The 22,154-nt window shown below is 38.7% G+C and overlaps 1 protein-coding gene across 8 annotated transcripts in view; it reads left to right on the top strand.

The window, feature by feature from the left end:
* Positions 1–22,154, top strand: part of HECTD4 (HECT domain E3 ubiquitin protein ligase 4) — a 223,083-nt gene that overhangs the window by 102,300 nt on the left and 98,629 nt on the right. For 6 of the 8 annotated variants that reach the window (XR_008512136.1, XM_054527628.2, XM_054527626.2 and 3 more), the window contains exons 9-20: positions 1,357–1,515; positions 5,775–5,888; positions 6,939–7,079; positions 10,268–10,500; positions 10,878–11,023; positions 13,173–13,243; positions 14,183–14,288; positions 14,866–14,986; positions 15,986–16,114; positions 18,756–18,880; positions 20,916–21,069; positions 21,589–21,689. Coding sequence is in view for 7 of the 8 variants with exons in the window: in XM_054527628.2 (XP_054383603.1) it covers positions 1,357–1,515; positions 5,775–5,888; positions 6,939–7,079; positions 10,268–10,500; positions 10,878–11,023; positions 13,173–13,243; positions 14,183–14,288; positions 14,866–14,986; positions 15,986–16,114; positions 18,756–18,880; positions 20,916–21,069; positions 21,589–21,689 (1,600 nt within the window). In the remaining variant the exon portion in view is untranslated. The remainder of the gene's footprint in view (positions 1–1,356; positions 1,516–5,774; positions 5,889–6,938; positions 7,080–10,267; positions 10,501–10,877; positions 11,024–13,172; positions 13,244–14,182; positions 14,289–14,865; positions 14,987–15,985; positions 16,115–18,755; positions 18,881–20,915; positions 21,070–21,588; positions 21,690–22,154) is intronic. The other 2 variants (XM_024256626.3, XM_054527627.2) reach the window with 1 other exon arrangement.

Genomic DNA, 22,154 nt, shown 5'->3' with positions numbered 1-22,154 from the left:
ATAAGCGTATGTCTATTAAAAACATCTTGGTGAAAATGTTACACTCACAAAGTTGCTAATTTTCTAATTATTGCTGTCTTTAGGTTTCTTACCAGTGGAAATTTATCTTCTTGAATTTATGTCCTTAATGAAGAATATACTTGGGGGCTTGAAGCTTAAAAAAAAAATAAAGCTTTTTAGAAGCACAAGCATTCAAAACAAATATCAGATAGATTAGGTTTCACTTTACTCACTCTTCTAATCTAAACCATCTAAAAATGATTTTCATCTATCCGGGCTATAGATAATAAGTTATATTTTATAGCCTGACAGCTTTCTAAGTAAAGCACTCCAATTGATTCTCTGTTGACATAATCAATCCTCGCTAGGCTTGTATATAGAAAATCCGTAAATTCACTCCACGTTTTAGATATGCCAGTAAGGGAGATTAAAGTACATTTTACACCTCTTGATTAGAAACAATAATTATTTTCCTAATGACAGTTTATGTCATTGACCCTTAAAAAAAAGAAAAATGTATATAAGGGGTTATAATAAATTACACAGCTATAAAATTGTTTTGTGATAGATATTGTGAAAGCTTTCATTAGGTTGAAATTTTGGCCGATTTCATGTTGAAAGCTGTTTGTTATGAGTTTAATATCACAAGCCTGTCAAGAATTTGTTCTATATAAAATGGAAAGAAAAAACCAAGATCTTGATTGGAATATAGGTTGTTCATCCCAAATCTACAAATCTAAAATGCTCCCAAATCTGAAACTTTTTGAGTGCCTACATGATGCTCAAAAGAAATGTTCTCACTAATCTCAGATGTAATGAGTAAAAATAAATAAAAACAAAGGAAATGTTCATTGGAATATTTTGGATTTTGGATTTTTCAATTAGGAATGCTCAACTCTTAAGTATAATGCAAATATTTCAAATTCTATAAAAATCTGAAATCCAAAACACTTCTGGTCCCAGGCATTTCAGATAAATGTACTCAACCTATATCAGTTTTCTAAGGGAAACACAAACAAATGCTAGGATTCTTCTCTTATTTTGAGATTTAGTCCATGTGAGGATTTTTTTTTTGGAATAATTTGTAGAGGCATGATAGCATATTGAGGATTGGGAGCACCGTCAAGAAATGTTCAGACCATATAAATAGGAGGCTCAGGGTCAGGCTGTGGAGCCAGAAGATAATTATTTTTTTCCTTAGCTATTACTTCTTACTCTGTTTTCCTAATCTGGAAATCTGTTTTCCAAATCTTAGTTTGAGTTTGGGTCTCCCTTATTATATCCTAATCTGTGTTGGTAATCAAATTAATTTTTGTGTCAAATATTTTGACTTAGCATTTTCATTCCTTTCTCCAGCAAATACTAGCTGTGGGCTGCCTCTAAAAATGCTGCGGAAGACACCCATATATACCTGTGGCACCTACTTGGTGATGCTGGTGCCTCCTCCAGGGGGATCAGGCAGCTCTGCCACACGATCTCTTTTTGGTGGAACAAGTGGTTTGTCATCTTTAAAAAGTAAGTGAATTTTACTTGTGGCACTTTCCTCGATTTATCTCAAACTCTGAAATTTAAGGCTTTCCTATTAATTATTTTAAACTTACTTTGTTAAATAGTTGTTTGCAATAGCTCTCTGATAACAAAAAATACCAATTATCAATATAGGCTAGGAAGATTTAACAATATAATTTTTTGTGGATGACATATTAGTATAGTTTTGAAAACTATTGTCCTATAAAATTAATAGAAATAATAATCAGTTCAACAAAGTTTTAGGAAATAAAATAATATTTTGTCACATTATTTACTGATGATACAGCAAGAGCTCTACTCACTATGATAGAATTTCTTTTTTTTTTAGACGGAGTCTTGCTCTGTCGCCCAGGCTGGAGTGCAGTGGCATGATCTCAGCCCACTGCAACTTCTGCCTCCCGGGTTGAAGTGATTCTCCTGCCTCAGCCTCCCTAGTAGCTAAGATTACAGGCACATGCCACCATGCCCGGCTAATTTTTTTATTTTTAGTAGAGATGGCGTTTCGCCATGTTGGCCAGGCTGTTCTCGAATTCCTGGCCTCAGGTGACCCACCCACCTTGGCCTCCCAAAGTGCTGGGATTACAGGCATGAGCCACCACGCCCTGCCAATAGAATTTCAAAGCTATTAAAATACATATGTAAAACACCTCCATTTTAGGACACATATACAAAATACTAAGCATAAGACATAGAAAAGCAAATGTGTAACAATGTATTAGTATTTTTAAATATACATATATTATTATAAGGAGGCACACTATAGTAATTAAAGCAGTGTAATTTTGGCTTCAGAGTGCACACATAGTTCAATGGGATAAAGTATAGAATTAAATGTTCCTCAGGCTGGGGGCAGTGGCTTTATTGAAATATAACTCACACACTGTAAATTTCACCCCTTTAATATATACAATTCAGTGGTTTTTAATATGTTCACAGAGTTGTGCAGTCGTTACCACTAATCTATCCATCACCCCAGAAAGAAACCTCATACTCATCAACAGTTGCTCTCCTACTCCCTGACCCCTGGCGTCTACCAATCTACTTTCTGTCTCTGTGGAGTTACCTATACTCTACTTTTCATATAAATGGAATTATACAACATATGGCCTTTTATGACTGCTTTTTCGTTTGTTTATTTGCTTGATTTTTAATTTTTGGTTTTACTCGATAGTAGCAAAATACCACTTATTGTTTTGTCTCATTCTGTGCATATTATGGTGGCTGAGCTATGAATAAAATCAGAAGGAGCTATAAAAGTAGATGCAGACAGACATGTAAAAATCTTGTTTCTTTTAGTAACTATTATCTTGGGAAAATTAATCATTCAAAGCCTCAACTTTCCCATTAAAAAAAAATGTGCAGATGATTATACCTACCACATAGGATAGTGTGAGGACACTTGACACATTATGGAGAGTTCTATATAAATATAGAATAATTTTTCCCTCGATGTAAATATAGTTGAAGATTGTATCAACTGGAGAGCTGTGTGATGTGAGAAGAGATGGAGAGTGTTCTCTACTCATGCACAATTCCACCCTCGCTTGAAGATACTCCTTGCTATAGTGGGCTTGGTCTCCAGGAAGAAAGTACATGGAATGAGGTTTTCTCCTTAGTGCTTGCAAATGTGCATTTATTATTGGACACCAATGATCCTAGATCTTTCTCAGTCTTTAGCCATGGGATCACTACGTGGTTACTGAGGCTCAGACAGGTGAAGTGATGTGGTCCAAGTCTCTTGACACCAGACCCAGCTCTTTTTTATTGTTTCCAAGTTGTTTTATCCATCAGTTACACATTGCTGGAGAGGCCTTAGGAAACTTAAAATCATGGCGGAAGGCAAAGGAGAAGCAGGCATCTTCACAGGGTGGCAGGATGGAGTGAGTCTGTGACTGCTTTTTAAACTTAACATAATGTTTTCGAGGTTCATCCATATTACAGCATGAATCAGTACTTCATTACTTTTTATGGTTGAATTATATTTCATTGTGTGGATAATATCCCATTTTGTTTATCCATTCATAAGTTGATGGACATTTGAGTTGTTTCTACTTTTTGGCTATTTTGAATAATGTTGTTATGAACATTAGTATGTAAGTTTTGTGTGGATGTTTTTCATACTCTTGGGCACATACATAGGAGTGGAATTGCTGGGTCATATGGTAACTGTATGTTTACCCTTGGAGGGACTGCTAAACTGTTTCCCAAAGTGGCCATACCATTTTACGTTCTCATCTCCAAAGTATAATGGTTCTATTTTCTCTACATCCTCACCAACATTTGTTATTTTCCATTTTTCTGATTATAGCCATCTTTGTGGATATGAAGTTGTACCTCATTGTGATTTTGTGCATTTCCTTAATGACTAATGATGCTTAGCATCTTTTCATGTGCTTATTGGCCATTTGTATACCTTCTTTGGAGGAATATCTATTCCTCCAAAGTCTTTTGTCCATTTAAAGATTGGGTTTTTTGGCCAGGCGCAGTGGCTCACGCCTGTAATCCCAGCACTTGGGAGGCTGTGGCGGGCAGATCATGAGGTCAAGAGATCGAGACCATCGTGGCCAACGTGGTGAAACTCCGTCTCTACTAAAATACAAAAATTAGCTGGGCGTGGTGGCGCGTGCCTGTAGTCCCAGCTGCACAGGAGGCTGAGGTAGGAGAATTGCTTGAACCCGGGAGGCGGAGGTTGCAGTGAGCCTAGATCGCGCCACTGCACTCCAGCCTGGTGACAGAGTGAGATTCTGTCTCTAAATAAATAAATAAATAAAACAAAAATAAAAATTGGGTTTTTATGTTATTGACCATCGGTCTTTTTTTCCCTTTTTCCTACTGTTACCACATATTATGACCATTAGTCTTATTAAATTGTGTTTAGTCTCCTTGGCATGGCTTTTTTGCCCAATTGAAATTGACCCCATTTAATTAAAGTGGGTCTTCATGGTACCATTCTTTCATGAGGATATAGCTTACACAGTGATTCTACTTTAGCGCAACAAATCAGTAAATGCTTAAATTCCTTCTGTGTCCTGTTCCTCTTTGGCTACTGTGGGGGCTGCTCAGAAAGTGGAAGAATTGGTGCTTGCCTTTAACAGTTCTTAGTCTAGTTAGGAGAGATGACGTAGATGTGTGAGACGATGAGAAAATGATAGACAATGCTGCATCCCTGCTGGAAGGATCCGTGTGGAGCAGATTTGTGAGTTGCACAATCTGAGAAAGAAAGGCTCATTGTGGAGTGGGGTAGAAAGGAGAGACTTCATGAGGTTTTGAGTTTAAGCCATAAAGAACGGGTATTATTCATATAAGTGGCCAAGTGGGGAGAAAGCATATGTATGGTAAGTACCATGAAAAAAGAGATTTGGAAGTCTATTTTCCACTGTCCCATTTTGTTTAATGGGACAGTAGAAAATAGAAAAAAGAGTATCATTTATGTTATAACTTAAGTTAGGCACGATGCGGATCTGGGCTACTAGGGTGATTAGAATATGAAAAAGAAGAAAACTCAAGAGACACAGTGCTAAAGTTTTGTTTGAAAATGGGGAAGAAAATAAAATCAATGATAGCAATTAATACATATATATATATATGCTGGTATGGATCCTTGACATATTTTAACTCATTTACTCTTTAAAATAACTATATAAGGTAGGACTTTTATTATTTCCACTCTAGAAATGAGGAAACTGAAATGTTCAATGACTTTCCCAGGGCCACCCAAAAGTTTTAGAACTGGAATTCAAACTCTGAAGCCCAAAGTCCATGCTCTTTAATACTGCACTATCCTGTGTTAAGGGAAAAAGCCAGGGTGTGTCCAGGTTTTAGAGCCAGTATTACGAAAGATTGCAGCTGAGCTGTGTTTGAGTATACACCAAGCTTTATTGAACACTGACTAACTGCAAAGTGTTTCTTGTAAACATTTTCATCTTGTGATATTAGTGATCATAACCCCTCTTGCAGTTACCCTTTTGATAATGTATATCGGAAAGGACCGTCATGCAAAACTTGCCATTTTAAAAACACTTTGAAAACTATGGTTCAGTATTAAATTTAGGAAAATTTCTGGTGGTGAGTTTTCTTTCTGTGGTCTTATGCATGTCTTCTCCATCTCTTTACCACCAATTACCACCAATACGCAACAACAAGAAAAGGGTGTGATTTTTATAAAAGTCTTGTTAAAAGCCTAAAATTTAAACTTTAAAAATAATCTTCAGGCTCATTAAACAGCTTAATGTTTGTTTCCAAAGTCCTAGCCTCCAGCTTGGTGTATAATATTTCGGATGGTCAGTTTACAAGTCGTGCAGATCTCATAGATGCTGCTGGAAGCTCACTGGGGCGTGGTGCTCTCGTACCAGGATTGGGTAAGAAATAAACTTGCACATTTCTTTGGAAAATTTCAAGTTTTAGCAAATTTCTCTTGAACTATCTTGCCAGTTCCCTGTGGCATTCTAGTTTCCTTGAAAAGAAAGACATTTTTTATTTTGTTTTGTTTTGTTTGAGACAGGGTCTCTTCTGTCACCTAGGCTGGAGTGAAGTGGTATGATCTTGGCTCACTGCAGCCTCCACCTCCTGGGCTCAAGCCGTCCTCCCATCTCAGCCTCCTGAGTAACTGGGACTACAGGAGCACACCACCATGCCCAGCTAATTTTGTTTATTTTTTGTAGAGCCAAGGTCTCACTATGTCACCCAGGCTGGTCTCAAACTCCTGGGCTCAAGCAATCTTCCTGCCTTGGCCTCCCAAAGTGCTGGGATTATAGGCATGAACCATTGTGTCCAGCCAGAAAGAATTTTTTTATATTAAATTTTAATTTTGGGAATGAGTATAAGACATTGTCATATGTAAAATTCCTCTGAATAAACTGCAATTGAATATACTGTTGATTAGGTTGTGTGATGATGCCTATAAGAAATTCTCAAGGTTAATGCCATAAAAAGTTTATTTCCTGTGAGGAATTGGTATACCTGTTATTGTTAGAAAATGAACATTAAGTAATATACTGGATTTTCTCTTTGCCCTGGGTGGTAGGAAGCTTATTTCTAAGTTTTGGGCTCAGTTATTAGGGCTTTTTATTGTGTATTAATGTTAATTGGTCCTATTATACCTGGGTTTTTAATGTAAACCACTTAAATCCTCTTTGGAAGTAGGTCACAGATAAATCAGTTACTAAGAGCTATCTATTTTGTGAGACTTACTCTTTCTCACACAGGAGGTAAGCAAAATTAAAAATTAAATGCTGGCTTTTGCCGAGTCCCAACCTAGTGCCTTGCCAAATAAATCTGTGGGACTAGGGATATGGGTTGTCAACATTAGAGAGCATCCTTGCCCTTCCACTTTGTAGCAGTGCTTGTGAGAAATATGTATACAGGTAGCTGGTGGCATGGTGACTGAATACAGTATGCTCTTTTTGCAGGAGCGTGTTATGACACAGTGAACAACATGCTATGGACATGCTCAAATGATTATATCGATCAGTGGTGTAACCCTGGGAATCAAGCCTTCCATTATGTCTGCCAGAGACTTGGAGTCAGTCACATTATCACTGAGCCCAAAGGTGAGGTGCACTCAGGGTCTTGCAGGAAAAGATTTTCCTCTGAAATATGAGAGAATACCACAGCATTAGTAGGTGAAAACATAGCCCAATCCCAGAATGTGTCACCAGTTTTCCCTCTTTGAACTTTTGAAACCTAAAGTCCTTTGTTATCTGTAACCATGAAAGATGAGTTATGATTAAGTAAATAAGTATGTAAATAAATAGAGCTTTTGAAGTGGTCCATAGACTTTTTTAAAGGAAAATTGTTATGTCCTTCCTGAAATTGTTGGAACTTTGTTGCAAAAATTGATTATTTGTATTTGGCATGGGATTATTTGCTGTTGTAATGTTTTACATTGATAATGACTTAATTATACACAAACTTAGATAGAATTACCAGTGAAGGACCTTTGTATTTTTCAATATTAATATGAACATTCTTAATATTAAGTTAATAGTAAAATCTTTTGGCTTTAAAGTCAACTATGCTAATATGGAGGAATTAATCACTCAGCAAGTCCCCTACCCATAAAGCAACACTAAAACAGGCAATTATCAAAAACAACTATTTCCAGGCCCTGGAAATTGCCAAGGCATACACTAAATTGAGACTTGTTATTCATTTTAAAAAGCCTTGAACTTTGGGTAAGAACAGTGGAAGTCCATGGTGTTCTTAGCTAGAACTGCTCCTATCCTCCATCTCAGTCTGCTTTGAGAGAATTACTATGCTGACCACCTCAAGCTTGGTCAGCACAGTAATTCTCTCAGGGTGGAGAAGATTGTGAAAAGCAGCAGTTTTGCTGCCAGAGGGGGCTGACTTGATAGGGAGCAGAGCGTGGAAAAACCTCATATCCAGTAGCATTGTCAGTAACAGTAGTCATCTTGGTGGCAAACAAACAGAGACCAGTGGCTCCGCAGGTCTTAGATCTTGATCCCAGTTAGGGCAAGCAGTGGCCCAGCTGACTAGCTAGAAGTTTACTAGTGAGATCTGGATAGTGAGAAAGCTGTGGGGGACCACACATCTACACAGAAGAGACCTAAGACAGCCTAAGCTACTCACACAGTTCTGGCTAAACATGAGTCTGCATACACATGCAAAGATGTGAGAGGGCCCAACAGGAAGTAAAAACCAGAGCAGAGTTTAAAACCGCATGACCTTTGCTGCACTTCTCCCGAAATACACAGATCCATCCAGGGTGAAAGTATTACTGGCTCAAGGTGTTTGAGCACAATCATTGGTTGACAACCACTAAGGAATACAGATAGGGGTGACCCCTAGGAAGCCAGGCTGAAAAAGAAAAATAAGAATAATTAAAAATAAATCAGGCTAGGCGCTGTGGCCCACTGTAATCCCAGCACTTTGGGAGGCTGAGGCGGGCAGATCACCTGAGGTCAGGAGTTCAAGACCAGCCTGGCCAACATGGTGAAACCCCGTCTCTACTAAAAATACAAAAAAGTTAGCTGGGCGTGGTGGCAGCCACCTGTAGTCTCAGCTACTTGGGAGGCTGGGGCAGGAGAATCACTTGAACTGGGAGGCTGAGGTTGCAGTGAGCTGAGATCATGCCATTGCACCCCAGCCTGGGCAACAACTTAACTTTTTTGAAACTCTGTCTCAAAAAAATAAAATAAGATAAAATAAAAAAAAATAAATGCAAGAAAGAAACAAGTATTTGAAAAAATAAACTGAGCAGAGAAATCAGTAACTACACAATGCAGGAGAAATGCAGATGTTGGACTGATGACTTTAAAGTCAGATGAAGACTTAAAGCAGCCATTATAAATACATTTAAAGAACTAAAGGAATCCAAGTTTAAAAAAATTAAAGGCAAGTATGATGACTATGATTAAGCAAATTGAGAATTTCAGTAAAGAGATTATTTAAAAAAACAAAACAAAACAACAACAACAACAAAAAATGGAAATTCCGGATTTGAAAAGAAAAATTCAGTAGAGTGGCTCAACAGCAGATCTGAGCTGCTGGGAGAAGAAAGCAGCAAACCTGGGCCATAGATTGGTAGAGTTGTTCTGTCTGAAGAGCAGAACGGGACACTTGGGGAGTACTGATCAGACATTTGTAGAACAGAATGTCCTTCCCTGTGGGTTCATCTGATGCTTTCTCGTGGTTAAACTGAAGTTATGGATTGGGGGAAGAATACCGCAGAAGCGGTATCCCCTTCACATTACTTCTATTCCAAGATACATGATATTGACATGACTTATTACTAGTGATATTAAAAACTGATCACTTGGTTTAAATGATGTCTGCCAGATTTCTCCACTGTAAAGATTCCACTTCTCCCTTTCCACACTGTGTTAGTCTCGACCACACTGAAGGGAAGGGGAATTAAGCTCCACCTCCTGGAAGAAGCATATCAGAGAACTTGTAGACTTGGTCCTTCAGAGGACCAAAGCCAGTTCATGTAGACAAATGTTAATCACCACAGTAATTAATATCTGTAGGGTCAGTGTTTTTTCTCAGCTTTCATTCTTGATTTTGGTATTTGTGTAAATTTACTAAAACTTGGTGAGTTGTGCATTTAGAGTGGGCGAGTTTTATGGAATGTAAATTATATCTTGATAAAGCTTTTTTTTTTGAAAAAAGCAAAAAGTAGAAAAGGAAGTCCACTTTATATTACTGACTACCAAGCCTCTTGCCTGAACTCCAGACTATGGATTCACTTCCACTTGGTTATCTAACGGGCATTTTCAGCTTAACATGTCAAAACATGAGGAGCTATTTATAGATGAGAGTTCTAATATGGAGCAGACATAGGATATGGTTTTACTAGAATGGTTACCAGTAGGGGCTGTGGAATGAGGTGGCCTGAATCCAAATCCCAGTTCTACCACTTCTTAGCTGCGTGACCTAGGGCAAGTTCCTTAACTTCTCTGACTCTTGGTTTATCGCTCTACAAAACAGGGCTAAAATAGTCTAAGTTGAGAACCATGTAAAGCATTCAGCCCATTCTTCAGCATATAAAAAGGGCTCAGGAAGTGGTAGCTACTTATGTTCCAAGCAAATGAACTCCCCAAGTGTTTTCACCCCAGCACCTGTGGCAGGGAGAAGCGTTCTCTGGCAGCAGTGAAAGAGATTATAGCCAAAATACCCTTTTCTAGTGCGCACGCACCTTTTGTAAGTCAGAGGTCTATTCTTTGGGGACCACCCATAGAGATGTCTTTCCTCACTCAGTTTCCTTTTCATCTTCTAGAAGAGGCTATAACCACGAATGAGGTTATAAACCAATTATTGCACCATGTTGGTGCGATGTGCATACACCAACTCAATCTTCTTGCCACCAACCCCAATCTTCCAATCACAAGTGTCTTGGGCAAGCAGCATCCAATTGAAGCACACCATCTTAGCAGTATTTGTGACATTATGGAGAAGGCCATGGTTAATGGAGATACCTGTATTATACGCTGCATTCTCATTGTCTTTCAGGTAAATACACTGTTTTGAGATAAATAAGATGATAGAGAAAAGGAAACGCAAACCTTGGCTTCAGCCAGTTCATTTTTACCAGAAGAAAAATTTAATGATTTTCCTGTTCTGCGTCTTACCACCTTCTAATCCTGTAGTTAGAATTATCATATTCATTGCACTGTGATTAATGGAGTATTGCTATACATAGCTTATTACAATTAATATATGCAAAATATTTACTATAATTATACCGTTACACAATAGAAGAGATTGTGGTTAAACAAAATCCACCTGGTTATTTGTTTATAGGATATCTACCATGTACTTTCTTTGTAGAGATAATTTTATCCCCAGTAGAATTAGCATTTTTAGATAGACTCCTTATGTTTCTGTAGGTGGTATTTAAATTTTTCTTCAGCCCACAAACTGAAAGGAATCGAGACATCATTAGACGGTCGGGATTGCTTCTTTGGCAGTTGTTGATGGCACCAAAAGATCAAATTTGCCCTGAAATTCAGAAGGAAGTCTGTCTTGCCATCAGGTAAACGCTAATGATTTTCGTAGTGCTCTCTGCAAAATGATTCTTCTGCAAGGCATTGTAATCTTCCCTGAAAGCTGGTAGTATAAATGCCTCTTACCCCATCCCACAGTCGGGACCTCATGGATTGGGGATAATTTCGCTGGAGAGGGGTTTGTGGCTCCACCTTCAGAGGACCAAAGCCAACTGTGTACCTGCATTTCCTTATCTCACTGTTTGGATCTAAAAACAAACAAACAAAACCAACCCTTTAAGTGGATATTTTGATTGTTTGCAAGCTGATGTTCTCATTTTGCAGAGTGTGGCAGGGTGGTTAAGAAGCAAGCTTTGGCAACAGGCAGACCTGGGTTCTAGACTTTGCCACTCACTAGTGTGACCTTGGTTTAAGGTTCGCATTTCCTTAGCTGTAAGATGGGCATAAAAATAGCCCCTGTTTTATGGGTTTGTGAGGTTTTCCTAAGGTAAGGCCTGATGCAAAGTAAGTGCTCAACAATGCAAGCCTTTATCAACCTGTTTAAAACCTTTTCAGACAAGAGAGCAGAATTTATAGGCCATTTTCTATTTATTGTCAGTCTTTTTTTTTTGTTTTCTTAGTTCAGTGAACTTTTTTTCTTTTTGCTTTTTTGAGATGGAGTTTCACTCTTGTTGCCCAGGCTCGAGTGCAGTGGTGCGATCTCAGCTCGCCGCAACCTCTGCCTCTCGGCTTCAAGTGAGTCTCCTGCCTCAGCCTCTCAACTAGCTGGGATTACAGGCATGTGCCACCATGCCCAGCTAATTTTTGTATTTTTAGTAGAGGTGGGGTTTCACCATGTTTGCCAAACTGGTCTCGAACTCTGACCTCAGGTGATCCACCCACCTTGGCCTCTGAAAGTACTGGGATTACAGGTGTGAGCCACCATGCCTGGCCTCAGCAAACTTTTATACAGGAATACAGCCTTAAAGTGATTAAGTATAATTTAGTGTCCAAGAGAGAGCTGAATGGTTTGTCTGAAAGATCTGTATGACAGGGGTGAGCATAGATGACTGGAAGTTGTTTTCCTTCCACAGCACATTATGCTTCGAATCTCTTTCTGTGGAGCATTAAGTCAATGACTGAAATCTGATGCTTTGAGGAAACTTTTGGAGGGGATGGGTATATTCACTATCTTGATTGTGGTGATGGTTTCATTGGTGTATACATATGTCAGACTTATCAGATTGTACACTGTAAATATGTGCACTTGATTAAATGTTAAACCTCAATTAAAAAAAGAAAAGAGGCTGAGTGTGGTAGCTCATGCCTGTGATCCCTAGCACTTTGAGGGGCCATGGCAGGAGGATCGCCGAGGCCGAGTTTGAGACCAGTCTGGGCAACATAGTAAGACCTCGTCTCTACAAAAAAAATAAAAACAAAATTAGCCCGATGCCCTGGCAAGCACCTGTAGTCCCAGCTATTTGGGAGACTGAGGTGGGAGGATCACTTGAGCCTGGGAGGTCAAGGCTGCAATGAACCGAGATCACAACCCTGCACTCCATGCACTCCAGCCTGGGTGACAGTGAGAGCCTGTCTAAAACACACACACGCATATAAGCACACACACAAATAAATTAATGAAAAGAAAAAAGATTCTGATGCCATTTGCAATATTGTTCTTCCCTTCTCTTCGGAAAAGCTGAGAATTAGAAATTTACTTTCTTAAGTGTTTTTTTGGGGAGGCACAATCGTTATATGTAGGCTTGACTACATTGACTTTTCATAGCTTACCAATTCTCTCTAACCAGTTCTGCATCTAGCCTCAAGTACTTATCATTTTGGTAATTCACAGGAAGAGGAGGAGAGGGATGCCACTTATCAGGGAAGTGATTGGACTGGATCGTGACAGTGAATTTAGGTTCAAATGCCTTTTTAGGCCAGGTGCAATAGCTCACACCTGCAATCCCAGCACTTTGGGAGGCCAAGGTGGGTGGATTGCTTGAGCTCAGGAGTTTAAGACTAACCTGGGCAACATATTGAGACCCTGTCTCAATTTTTTTTAATGCCTTTTTAGTGATAAAAGTTATTTCACAGTTTTATGTAATCAATTGACATCTTTAATAAAAATATGAATTTAAATATTTAGAGTTGATTTTCTAGAACATTTGCTTAAATGTTTTGACTTTTTTGTCATTTCAGCTCTGGTTTAAATATCTTGTACCCAGGTGAAACTGAAATCAATAACTTACTTAAACTGGTCTTAACAGAAGGTAAGAATTATCCTTTAATTATCTTTGAACAGCCGTCCTTTTTTTGTCCCCAAGGAAACAACTGCATATTAAGATAATATTGACACTTCTTCATGTATGTTAGTCAGCATATTTAAGAAATGTATCTGTAGGCCAGGCACGGTGGCTCACACCTGTAATCCCAGCACTTTGGTAGGCCAAGGCAGGAGGATGACTTGACCCAGGAGCTCGAGACCAGCCTGGCCAGCATAGCAAGACGCTGACTCTATAAAAAATAAAAACAATTAGCTGGGCATGGTGGCCCATACCTTGTTGTCCCAGCTACTCGGGAGTCTGAGGCAGGAGGATTGCATCAGCCCAAGAGGTTGAGGATGCAGTGAGCTGTGATGACACAACTGCACTCTAACCTGGGCAACAGAACGAGACCCTGTCTCAAAAAAAAAAAAAAAAAAAAAAGAAAGAATGTATCTGCATATATGCTTACACTTCAACCAGATTGAAAGCAAAAACCATGTTTTATATATCTGCAAGCTTTATAAACTTTCTGTCTACACTGCTTAGCATAGTGTGTGTGACTATAGATGTTTAATAAATAAAATAATCACTTATTGGTGATTTCTAAGCCAGTTGTCTTCACACATTGGAGCCTAACATTTTAAGTTAGACTAAACAACACAACAAAAGGTACTATGTTAAAGATAGTTGGCATTTAAAAGCAACATTAAAGAATAAAAAATCACACTTCATGATATATCAAGAGGGTAATTACACTTTAATCAGGATGCTGGTTAAAAAGTCGGATTCCTTGTGATGCCATTTTTGCCGCTTTTATTTGTATAAGTCCGTATGTCTGGTGCCCCTAGCTTGCCGACAATCTATTTGTTTAAAAACTTTCTAAAAATAGCATCAGTTTTCTAGGAGTCATTACCAGGGTAGTTGATGGAGCTTCTTCTGTGTTAGGAGAGAGAAACAGTGGACTCTCCCAGCTACGGGATGTGATCCTAACCAACCTGGCTGAACAGCTCCAAAACAACCGATTTGGCAGTGATGAGGATGATCATTACAGGTGACACTAGTTATATTATTCACTCCTAGCCTTTGTGTTCTCAGTTGTTAGTTTACATTTAAATGTGTTTGATCAACTTTAGTCTCCTGTTATAACTAATACGATCATTAGCATGTTAAACCTAAAGCATGGACCAGTTGAAAGATAATAGATTCCACAGTTCCCCTCAGAACTGATAACTGCACATTTCAGTTTGATCAGTAAGTTGGGCCTGGGGAAAGGGTCTTTAGCAAAAATAACAGATGCAACTTATTTAGGAGATCTTGGTTCAGAGTACCATCCAAATTGCTGGTTTATGAGAAAGGCTGAGTATGTGTGTTAGAGCTGGTGAAGGGGACAAAGGTGTTGTTTTTCTATGTTATTTATAAAATACTTTGACTTTGTAGTTGGGTGCCATTTGATTTCTATAAGTTTGATTTAAATAATATACCTAGTTGTTAGCATTATTACTAAGGTGATTTGCTTAAGAATCAATTATGTATCTTCTATTTGTCATCTTATACTAATTATATAAAATTTATCCTTTTATGAATAAACCATCAATATTTTATTGTTACATTTTTCCTGCATTTTAAAGACTAAATGATGAACTTTTACACTACATTCTGAAGATTGTTGTACGAGAATCCTGTATCTTAATCACCAAGTGCCAAACTGTCTCTAAAGATGATTTTCAAAAGCTCCTTTCAACTGTGCCTGTAAGTAAAAATGTGTTTACTGAAAGCAAAATTATATCAAGCATCCCTGTTTTCATTTTATTGTATTGACAGGTGTGTGTATACATACAGACTTACAATAATTTATGAAAGGCCAGGCGCAGTGGCTCACGCCTGTAATCCCAGCACTTTGGGAGGCCAAGGTGGGTGGATCATCTGAGGTCAGGAGTTCAAGACCAGTCTGACCAACATGGTGAAACCCTGTCTCTACTAAAAATACAAAAATTAGCAGGGTGTGGTGGTACACATCGGTAATCCCAGCTACTTAGGAGGCTGAGGCAGGAGAATCACGTGCCCAGGAGGTAGAGTTTGCAGTGAGCCGAGATCGCGCCACCGCACTCCAGCCTGGGTGACAGAGCAAGACTCCGTCTCAAATAATAATAATAATAATAATTTATGAAAGTCAGTGGATTACTACTTACCCTAGAAATGTAGAACTAGACAAATCCACTTGAAAAACTTTCCAAAGACTATTCCCCCTGCTTAAATTGCTTGATGCAATAAATTGATCAGATTTGGGGGGTTTTGTTTTATCTAGTGAGAGTGTTTTTTCCCTATTAATTTTTAATTTTACATTGTTTCTAAACCATGAGTGTTTTATAGAGACCAATAGGAATCAAAAGATTCTTTTAAGGGTTTGAGTATTCTTCTATAATGGAGATGTGTGTGAGAGGGAGGGGAAAGAATAATTATTAAGAGGCAAAAATTCAAGTAAGTATCTAATTAGTGAGGATTGTGTACCAAAAGGCAGAAAGTTATAGTGTGTCAAAGTATGTATGGAAAGGCAGAAAGTTATAGTAAGTGTGTCAAAGTATGTATGGAAAGCCATGTGGAAATAAGTCACCTGAAAAACTAACTTGGTCTGTTTTCTGTACTTTCTCTTTTTGTTTTCTTTGTCAAAATCTTTTAAAAACATGAGGATTACATGATCGCTCTTTCAGTAGGATTTAGATCATTTAAATGCGCTTATTTGTATTAAAGGCTGCATCCTCCTGCCTGCGCTATCTGATGGCAGTTCAGAATCACCTTCTCAGTAACACTATTTTGATTAAACCTGATGAGAATGATGACAGTGACAGCTCCTTGCAGGGAGAGACATTGAAGGTACAGGTAAACACCAAGCTTTATTTTAACGATGCGTTCTACCCAGTGTGAAAAGCAGCTTAATTGGCTAAATTTCTGTGTTTTATAATGTCAGAATTCACCTTGTGGCTTATATTCTTGTGAGAGGTAACATTAGGCCACTCATTCCATTAATTTTTTATGTCATTGCACAGTAGTCACCTACTTGTGACACTCATAATGTGTCATCCATGTGCTCCTGTCAACCTTTTTGTGCCTTTGTTTACTTCCGTCTTCTTTTAAGAACTATAAAATATGGCACTTACAAGTGATCTCATGTGTACCTGCAATTTATAGCTACATAGACATATATATGTATATATATATAAATCAATCTTGGGAGCATTAAATAATTTCAAAATTTTAGATGGTTTATTATATTCTCTTGATGAAAATAACTTTTAAAAGGTAGTAATTTTGTCAATCTTTGTATGGAATAATCTAATTTCTAAACCTATAGTCAATTTCATTTTCTGTGATTATTTTTAAATTAGCTTCTGTGTAAACTCACTAACTTGTTCCCACATGACAATTTATAGCAGTCCAAAGATTTTTTTATAGCCATGGTTGTTATAATTTTGACAGATGCTCAATGCTGTTGTTTGCATTGTTCTTCAGAATTTCATCTTTGTGGGAGAATCAGAGAAATCAACAAGAACTTTATACTTTCTTAAAATGTTAAACACACTGAAAAATCAACCAAGGAAGCCACAGTTAAAGATAAAAGCCAATGCAGTTTGCCCCTTTCTTACTCCTTTATGCAGATATACTATTTAAATAATACATCTGATAGTTTGTACTTATGAGTTTATCTCATTGTATAATCCATTTTTAAATAGGCAGACATACATGCACTTTTAATTTAAGTTGTTGATAATATTTATTTAACTTATCTTGCCTTAGTTTTCTCATCAGTAAAAAGGGACAATAACATCCTCTTTGTAAAGTTGCTGTATTAACAACAAGCCCTGTAAATACCTGGCACTTTGCTGCCATGTGGTATGGAGTCAGTAGATGATCGTGCATGTCATTAGTGTGACTTAAAACATGATTTGGCTCATCATTAGTTCAGAGTTCCTACTCTCAATGATTAAAAAAGTCTCAATAATACTAAAAACAGCTGGGTGTGGTGGCTGACACCTGTAATCCCAGAACTTTGGGAGGCTGAAGCAGGTGGATCACTTGAGGCCAAGAGTTCGAGACCAGCCTGGCCAACATGGTGAAACCCCATCTCTACTGAAAAATACAAAAATTAGCCGGGTGTGATGGCACTCCCCTGTCATTCCAGCTACTGGGGAGGCTGAGGCGTGAGAATTGCTTGAACCCAGGAGGTGGAGGTTGCAGGGAACCCTGATCATGCCACTGCACTCCAGCCTGGGTGACAGAGTGAGACTGTGTCTCAAAAAATAGAATAATAATAAGACCCCAGAAAATTCCAACAATGAGAAAGTTTTTTTCTATTTGAAGGCTAAATTTTAGCCTTAGTAGATTTTTTTTTTTTTTTTTTTTTTTTTTTGAGATGGAGTCTCTCTTTGTCGCCAGGTTGGAGAGCCGTGGTGCAATCTCGGCTCACTGCAACCTCCATCTCCTGGGTTCAAGCGATTCTCCTGCCTCAGCCTCCTGAATAGCTGGGATTACAGATGTGTGCCACCATGCCCAGCTAATTTTTGAAGTTTTAGTAGAGACAGGGTTTGGACCGTGTTGTCCAGACTGGTCTTGAACTCCTGACCTCAAGCGATCCACCTGCCTTGGCCTCCCAAAGTGCTGGAATTACAGGCATGAGCCACTGTGCCCAGCCTAGCCTTAGTAAATTCTTAATTAAACATTGAGAGAAATGTAAAGACTCTTAGGAAAGGCTGAATAGGCTCAGTTGTCTAGGTTTCTGGGGAAACATGTCCCCTAAAGAGTTTGTATTTTTTTAACTGAAAATAATTGTAAACTAAACATTTCTATGATGTTAGCTAGTCTTTCTTAACACATTGTTTAGTATTTGTACTCCCACAAATTCTCTAATAGTTATTTTAATGTTTAATAGCCTGTAACTGCTTGCTACTTTAATTGAATTTTTTTAACTGCCTGTTTTTAACTGTGATTTGTTTAGGACATTGAGTAAAAGGTCACTTGTACTGTTTTAGAATGTTGTGTTTTTGTCTCATTTTATTCACCGCCTCTACATGCGCCTTTTACTGTTCTGTTTTTCTCTTTAGCTATCCTCATACCACCCAAGGCAGTCTTCCACCTGGACAGTTTCTGGGCTGGCCACCAGGAGCTCTCTTGTGCTGGATGGGATGGGAGATATTTCTTGTGCTGGATGGGATGGGAGATATTTCTTGTGCTGGCTGGGATGGGAGCCTTTTCTCCTAGGGACTCAGTGTGATCCCTCTGAAATACTGCGTATTTCTGTCAGCTCTCCAGACCTTGGCCTCCCAAATTGCTACTTGCCATTTACTGCTTTGGGCTTATTCTGGCCACCTCATTATTTCTAGCAGAATTTACTGCTTTGGGCTTATTCTGGCCATCTCATTATTTCATTTGGAAATACATCATTAAATACATCATTTCATGTTGTCATTGTGAACGTATGTTCATCACAAAGCTTAAAAATAATATGATGATATTTTCTGCCTAGGAGCTAAAAGTCAGTATTTTGGCTCTTGCCACCCAAATCCTGACTGGATGTGATGAAGTATTGGAAATGCTACAGCAGGTCACAACTGCCCTCATAAATAGTGACATAGCAGACCGTGAGCAGAGGTGAGGAATGGATTGTGGGCTGTGACCAGCTGCCCTGTGGGAAGAAAAGTTTGTTCATTGAAATTAAATCTTTTTAGAATATAGAAGGATCAACTTTATATAGAGAGATTTTTGTGAGAATAGGCTAAAAGGGCAAGTGTTTGAAAGCCAATGCAGTCACACTCTTTCATGTGCTTTCAGGTGAGATTGGGCCGACAGCCATGATCTAAGGGTAGCGAGGTTGTGGAGGGCACAGCCTAATCTCTGCCACTTGAGACTTCTACTGCCATCACTCCCAAAGTGGCCTTTCCTTTAATTATCAAGGTCAGCACCATGCACACTTAGTTTCCTCATGATAAAGACTTTTGGGAGGAAAAAGTGACTTATCAACTGCTGCACAAAGGATGACACTGATGTGGTACCTCAAGATTTTACTGTAATTTTACTTCTCCAAATACATGGCTGACCTATATAGAGGGCAGACTTCTCTTTCACAGTAATAAAGCCCTTTCTTAGCCCTTCACATTAAAATTTCTGCTGTAACCCCATCTCTACTAAAAATACAAAAAAAAAAAAAAAAAAAAATTAGCCAGGCATGGTGGCAGGCACCTGTAGTCCCAGCTACTCGGGAGGCTAAGGCAGCAGAATGGCCTGAACCCGGGAGGCGGAGCTTGCAGTGAGCTGAGATTGCGCCACTGCATTCCAGCCTGGGCGACAGAGCAAGACTCTGTCTCAAAAAAAAAAAAAAAAAAAAAAATTCTACTGTGGTTTGTTTTTAGAGATGCATTGCATACTGTGTTTTTTGACGATTTGCATGTTGGAGTTGTAGATCTAAAAGAATCCTACAGTGTAATTTTTGCTTCCTTAACCCTGTCTGTTCCTGTGGACTTGGTTCTTACCCACTCCCAGAGAGTAGATAGGAGGTTGGGATTGAGAACAATGTAACCCAGATAGGCATTGCATTGAGGCTTAGTAATACGTAGTTCTGTCTAATGGGAGAGCCTGGGTTTCTGGTTCCACTACCAATATCCTAAGTAGCCTTAAGGAATTTACATAATCCATTTCTTTCTGCATTCCTTAATTCTTCTAGCAGAGGACAGGGATATTAAGAATGTGATTTTAAAGATAAATTAAAAATTTGCCTACTTAGATGAGTCAAAATCATAGAGACAGAAAGAATGGTGGTTGCCAGGGGCTGGGGGCAAGGGGAAAATGAGGAGTTATTGTTTAATGCGCATAGAGTTTGGGTTTTATAACACAAAAAGAGTTGTGGAGATGGATGGTGGTGATGGTTGCACAACATTATTTAATAACACTGAAATGTACACTTAAAATGGTTAAGATGGTAAATTTTATGCTATGTTTATTTTACCATAATAAAAAAAAAAATTGGGGGAAGAAATCTGCCTGCTTCTGCATGCCCCAGAGAAGCCTCAATTTCTCTAGACCAGTAATGGATGTCACAGCTCTGGGCAGGTGAATCAATGTTGTAGCCATTCACTTCCTCCTGTTTAGAGTCACTGTGTAGCATAGTGACCAGCAGCCCCAGAGGCAAGGGAACTTTACAGGTAGTAGCCATTGGCATTTTAGAATCCATTTGTAAAGTGCTTCAAAGGTGCTATGAAATGCACCATGTAGCAACCTAGAACCTAGAACCTAAGTAGTTCATACCTGTAATCACAACAATTTGGGAGGCCGAGGTGGGAGGATCACTTGTACCCAGGAGATCAAGGCTGCAGTAAGCTGTGATCGTACCACTGCACTCCAGCCTGGGTGACAGAGTGAGAGCCTGTCAAAAAAAAAAAAAAAAAAAGCAGCTTATAAATTTTTTGGCAAAAATCAGAGACTGAAAGTGAAATCTATTAATAACTTTATTTCTGTTCTTCCTCAGTGGCAGAAGGTGGAAAATTTGTGGACTGAATTGCTATCGTTGAAAGTGCTTAAGTAGTTTAAGGAGGTGCAGTTTAGGAGAAATTGTCAGATAAAGATGACATTAGTGCTTCTTCACATGTTTGAGCATTGCTTAGGCTGTGTGTTTTTCTTGAACTTTTTGTAGGTTAAAAGGCTTGGAACAAGTTACTAAGGCTACTATGCTTGGTCACCTTCTTCCAGTGTTACTGACCTCCCTGATGCATCCAAATTTACAGACTCTGATCATGGCCGATGCCCTGATGCCTCAGCTAGTGCAGCTGGTACTCTATACCAGCCAGGTATGATCCTTGGTGTGCCAAAGTGAACTGCTTTTTGGCCAACCTGCTTCACAGGGTGGCTGTTTGCTTTCACTGAAGACAGAATGAACATAATCCTGCCTTTCAGAAACCAAGGGAAATAATGATGGAATGAAGAAAAATATCATGTCATAAAAATAAACAAATAATAAGGGAAAACATTTTATTTGTTTGACTAAATTACTAACTGCAACCTTTTAGCAAGTGTTCATGGCTGATCAGCTATAAAAATGCTAATATACAATGCTACTAAAAACCCACCATTATAGTTTGTCTCCTGAGTCCTTGCCAGCTAATAGTAGCTAATATAAATGATGCATTCCATTACAGCATTAAGTAAAATAATGTTAAGTGGTCTAAGTAGCACAGCATTTCTTAGTGAAGGAGAGCAGACTAGGATTGTAAAAAGATGATTTAAGAGAGACCTCTAAGTTTGGCTCTCATACCATTCAGATAATTAACAGTAGCACTGGAAGACATAATGATGGTTCTGTGTTTCAGACGGCATTGCTGCTTAAAACCCAGTGTCCGGTTTTTGCTGAGGTGGGCTGTTCCCCGTGTGGTGCACCAGACCAGAAGTGCAGGCTGTTCCCTGATGAGAGGTAATGAATGCTGCTTCCTTGCAGGAACCCTTTTCTTGTTTTCTTTGGGTGAAAGCCTAGTACTCCTTTTATGAAAATGATTTTTAGCAAGGATTATCTAGCTGTGAAAAGAAAAAGACTTCAGAATGAAAATTTTAGATAACTGTAGCATTGCTTTGTAGATTTATAGCAACTGGTTAGAATAAATTTCCCCATGGATCAAGAGATTAGTTCAAAATTGATCTGAAATTCTCATATGCTAATAGTGGGGATGTAAAATATTATGACTTTGGCAGGCAGTTTGGCTGTTTCTTTTTTTTTTTTTTCTGAGACGGAGTCTTGCTCTGTCACCCAGGCTGGAGTGCAGTGGCGCAATCTCAGCTTACTGCAACCTCCACCTCCTGGGTTCAAGCAATTCTCTGGTCTCAGCCTCATGAGTAGCTAGGATTACAGGCATAAGCCACCACACCCAGCTAATTTTTGTAT

Source organism: Pongo abelii, chromosome 10 (genome assembly GCF_028885655.2).
Source record: "Pongo abelii isolate AG06213 chromosome 10, NHGRI_mPonAbe1-v2.0_pri, whole genome shotgun sequence".
Lineage (NCBI taxonomy): Eukaryota > Metazoa > Chordata > Mammalia > Primates > Hominidae > Pongo > Pongo abelii.
This window is presented reverse-complemented; position numbering and strand designations above follow the sequence as displayed.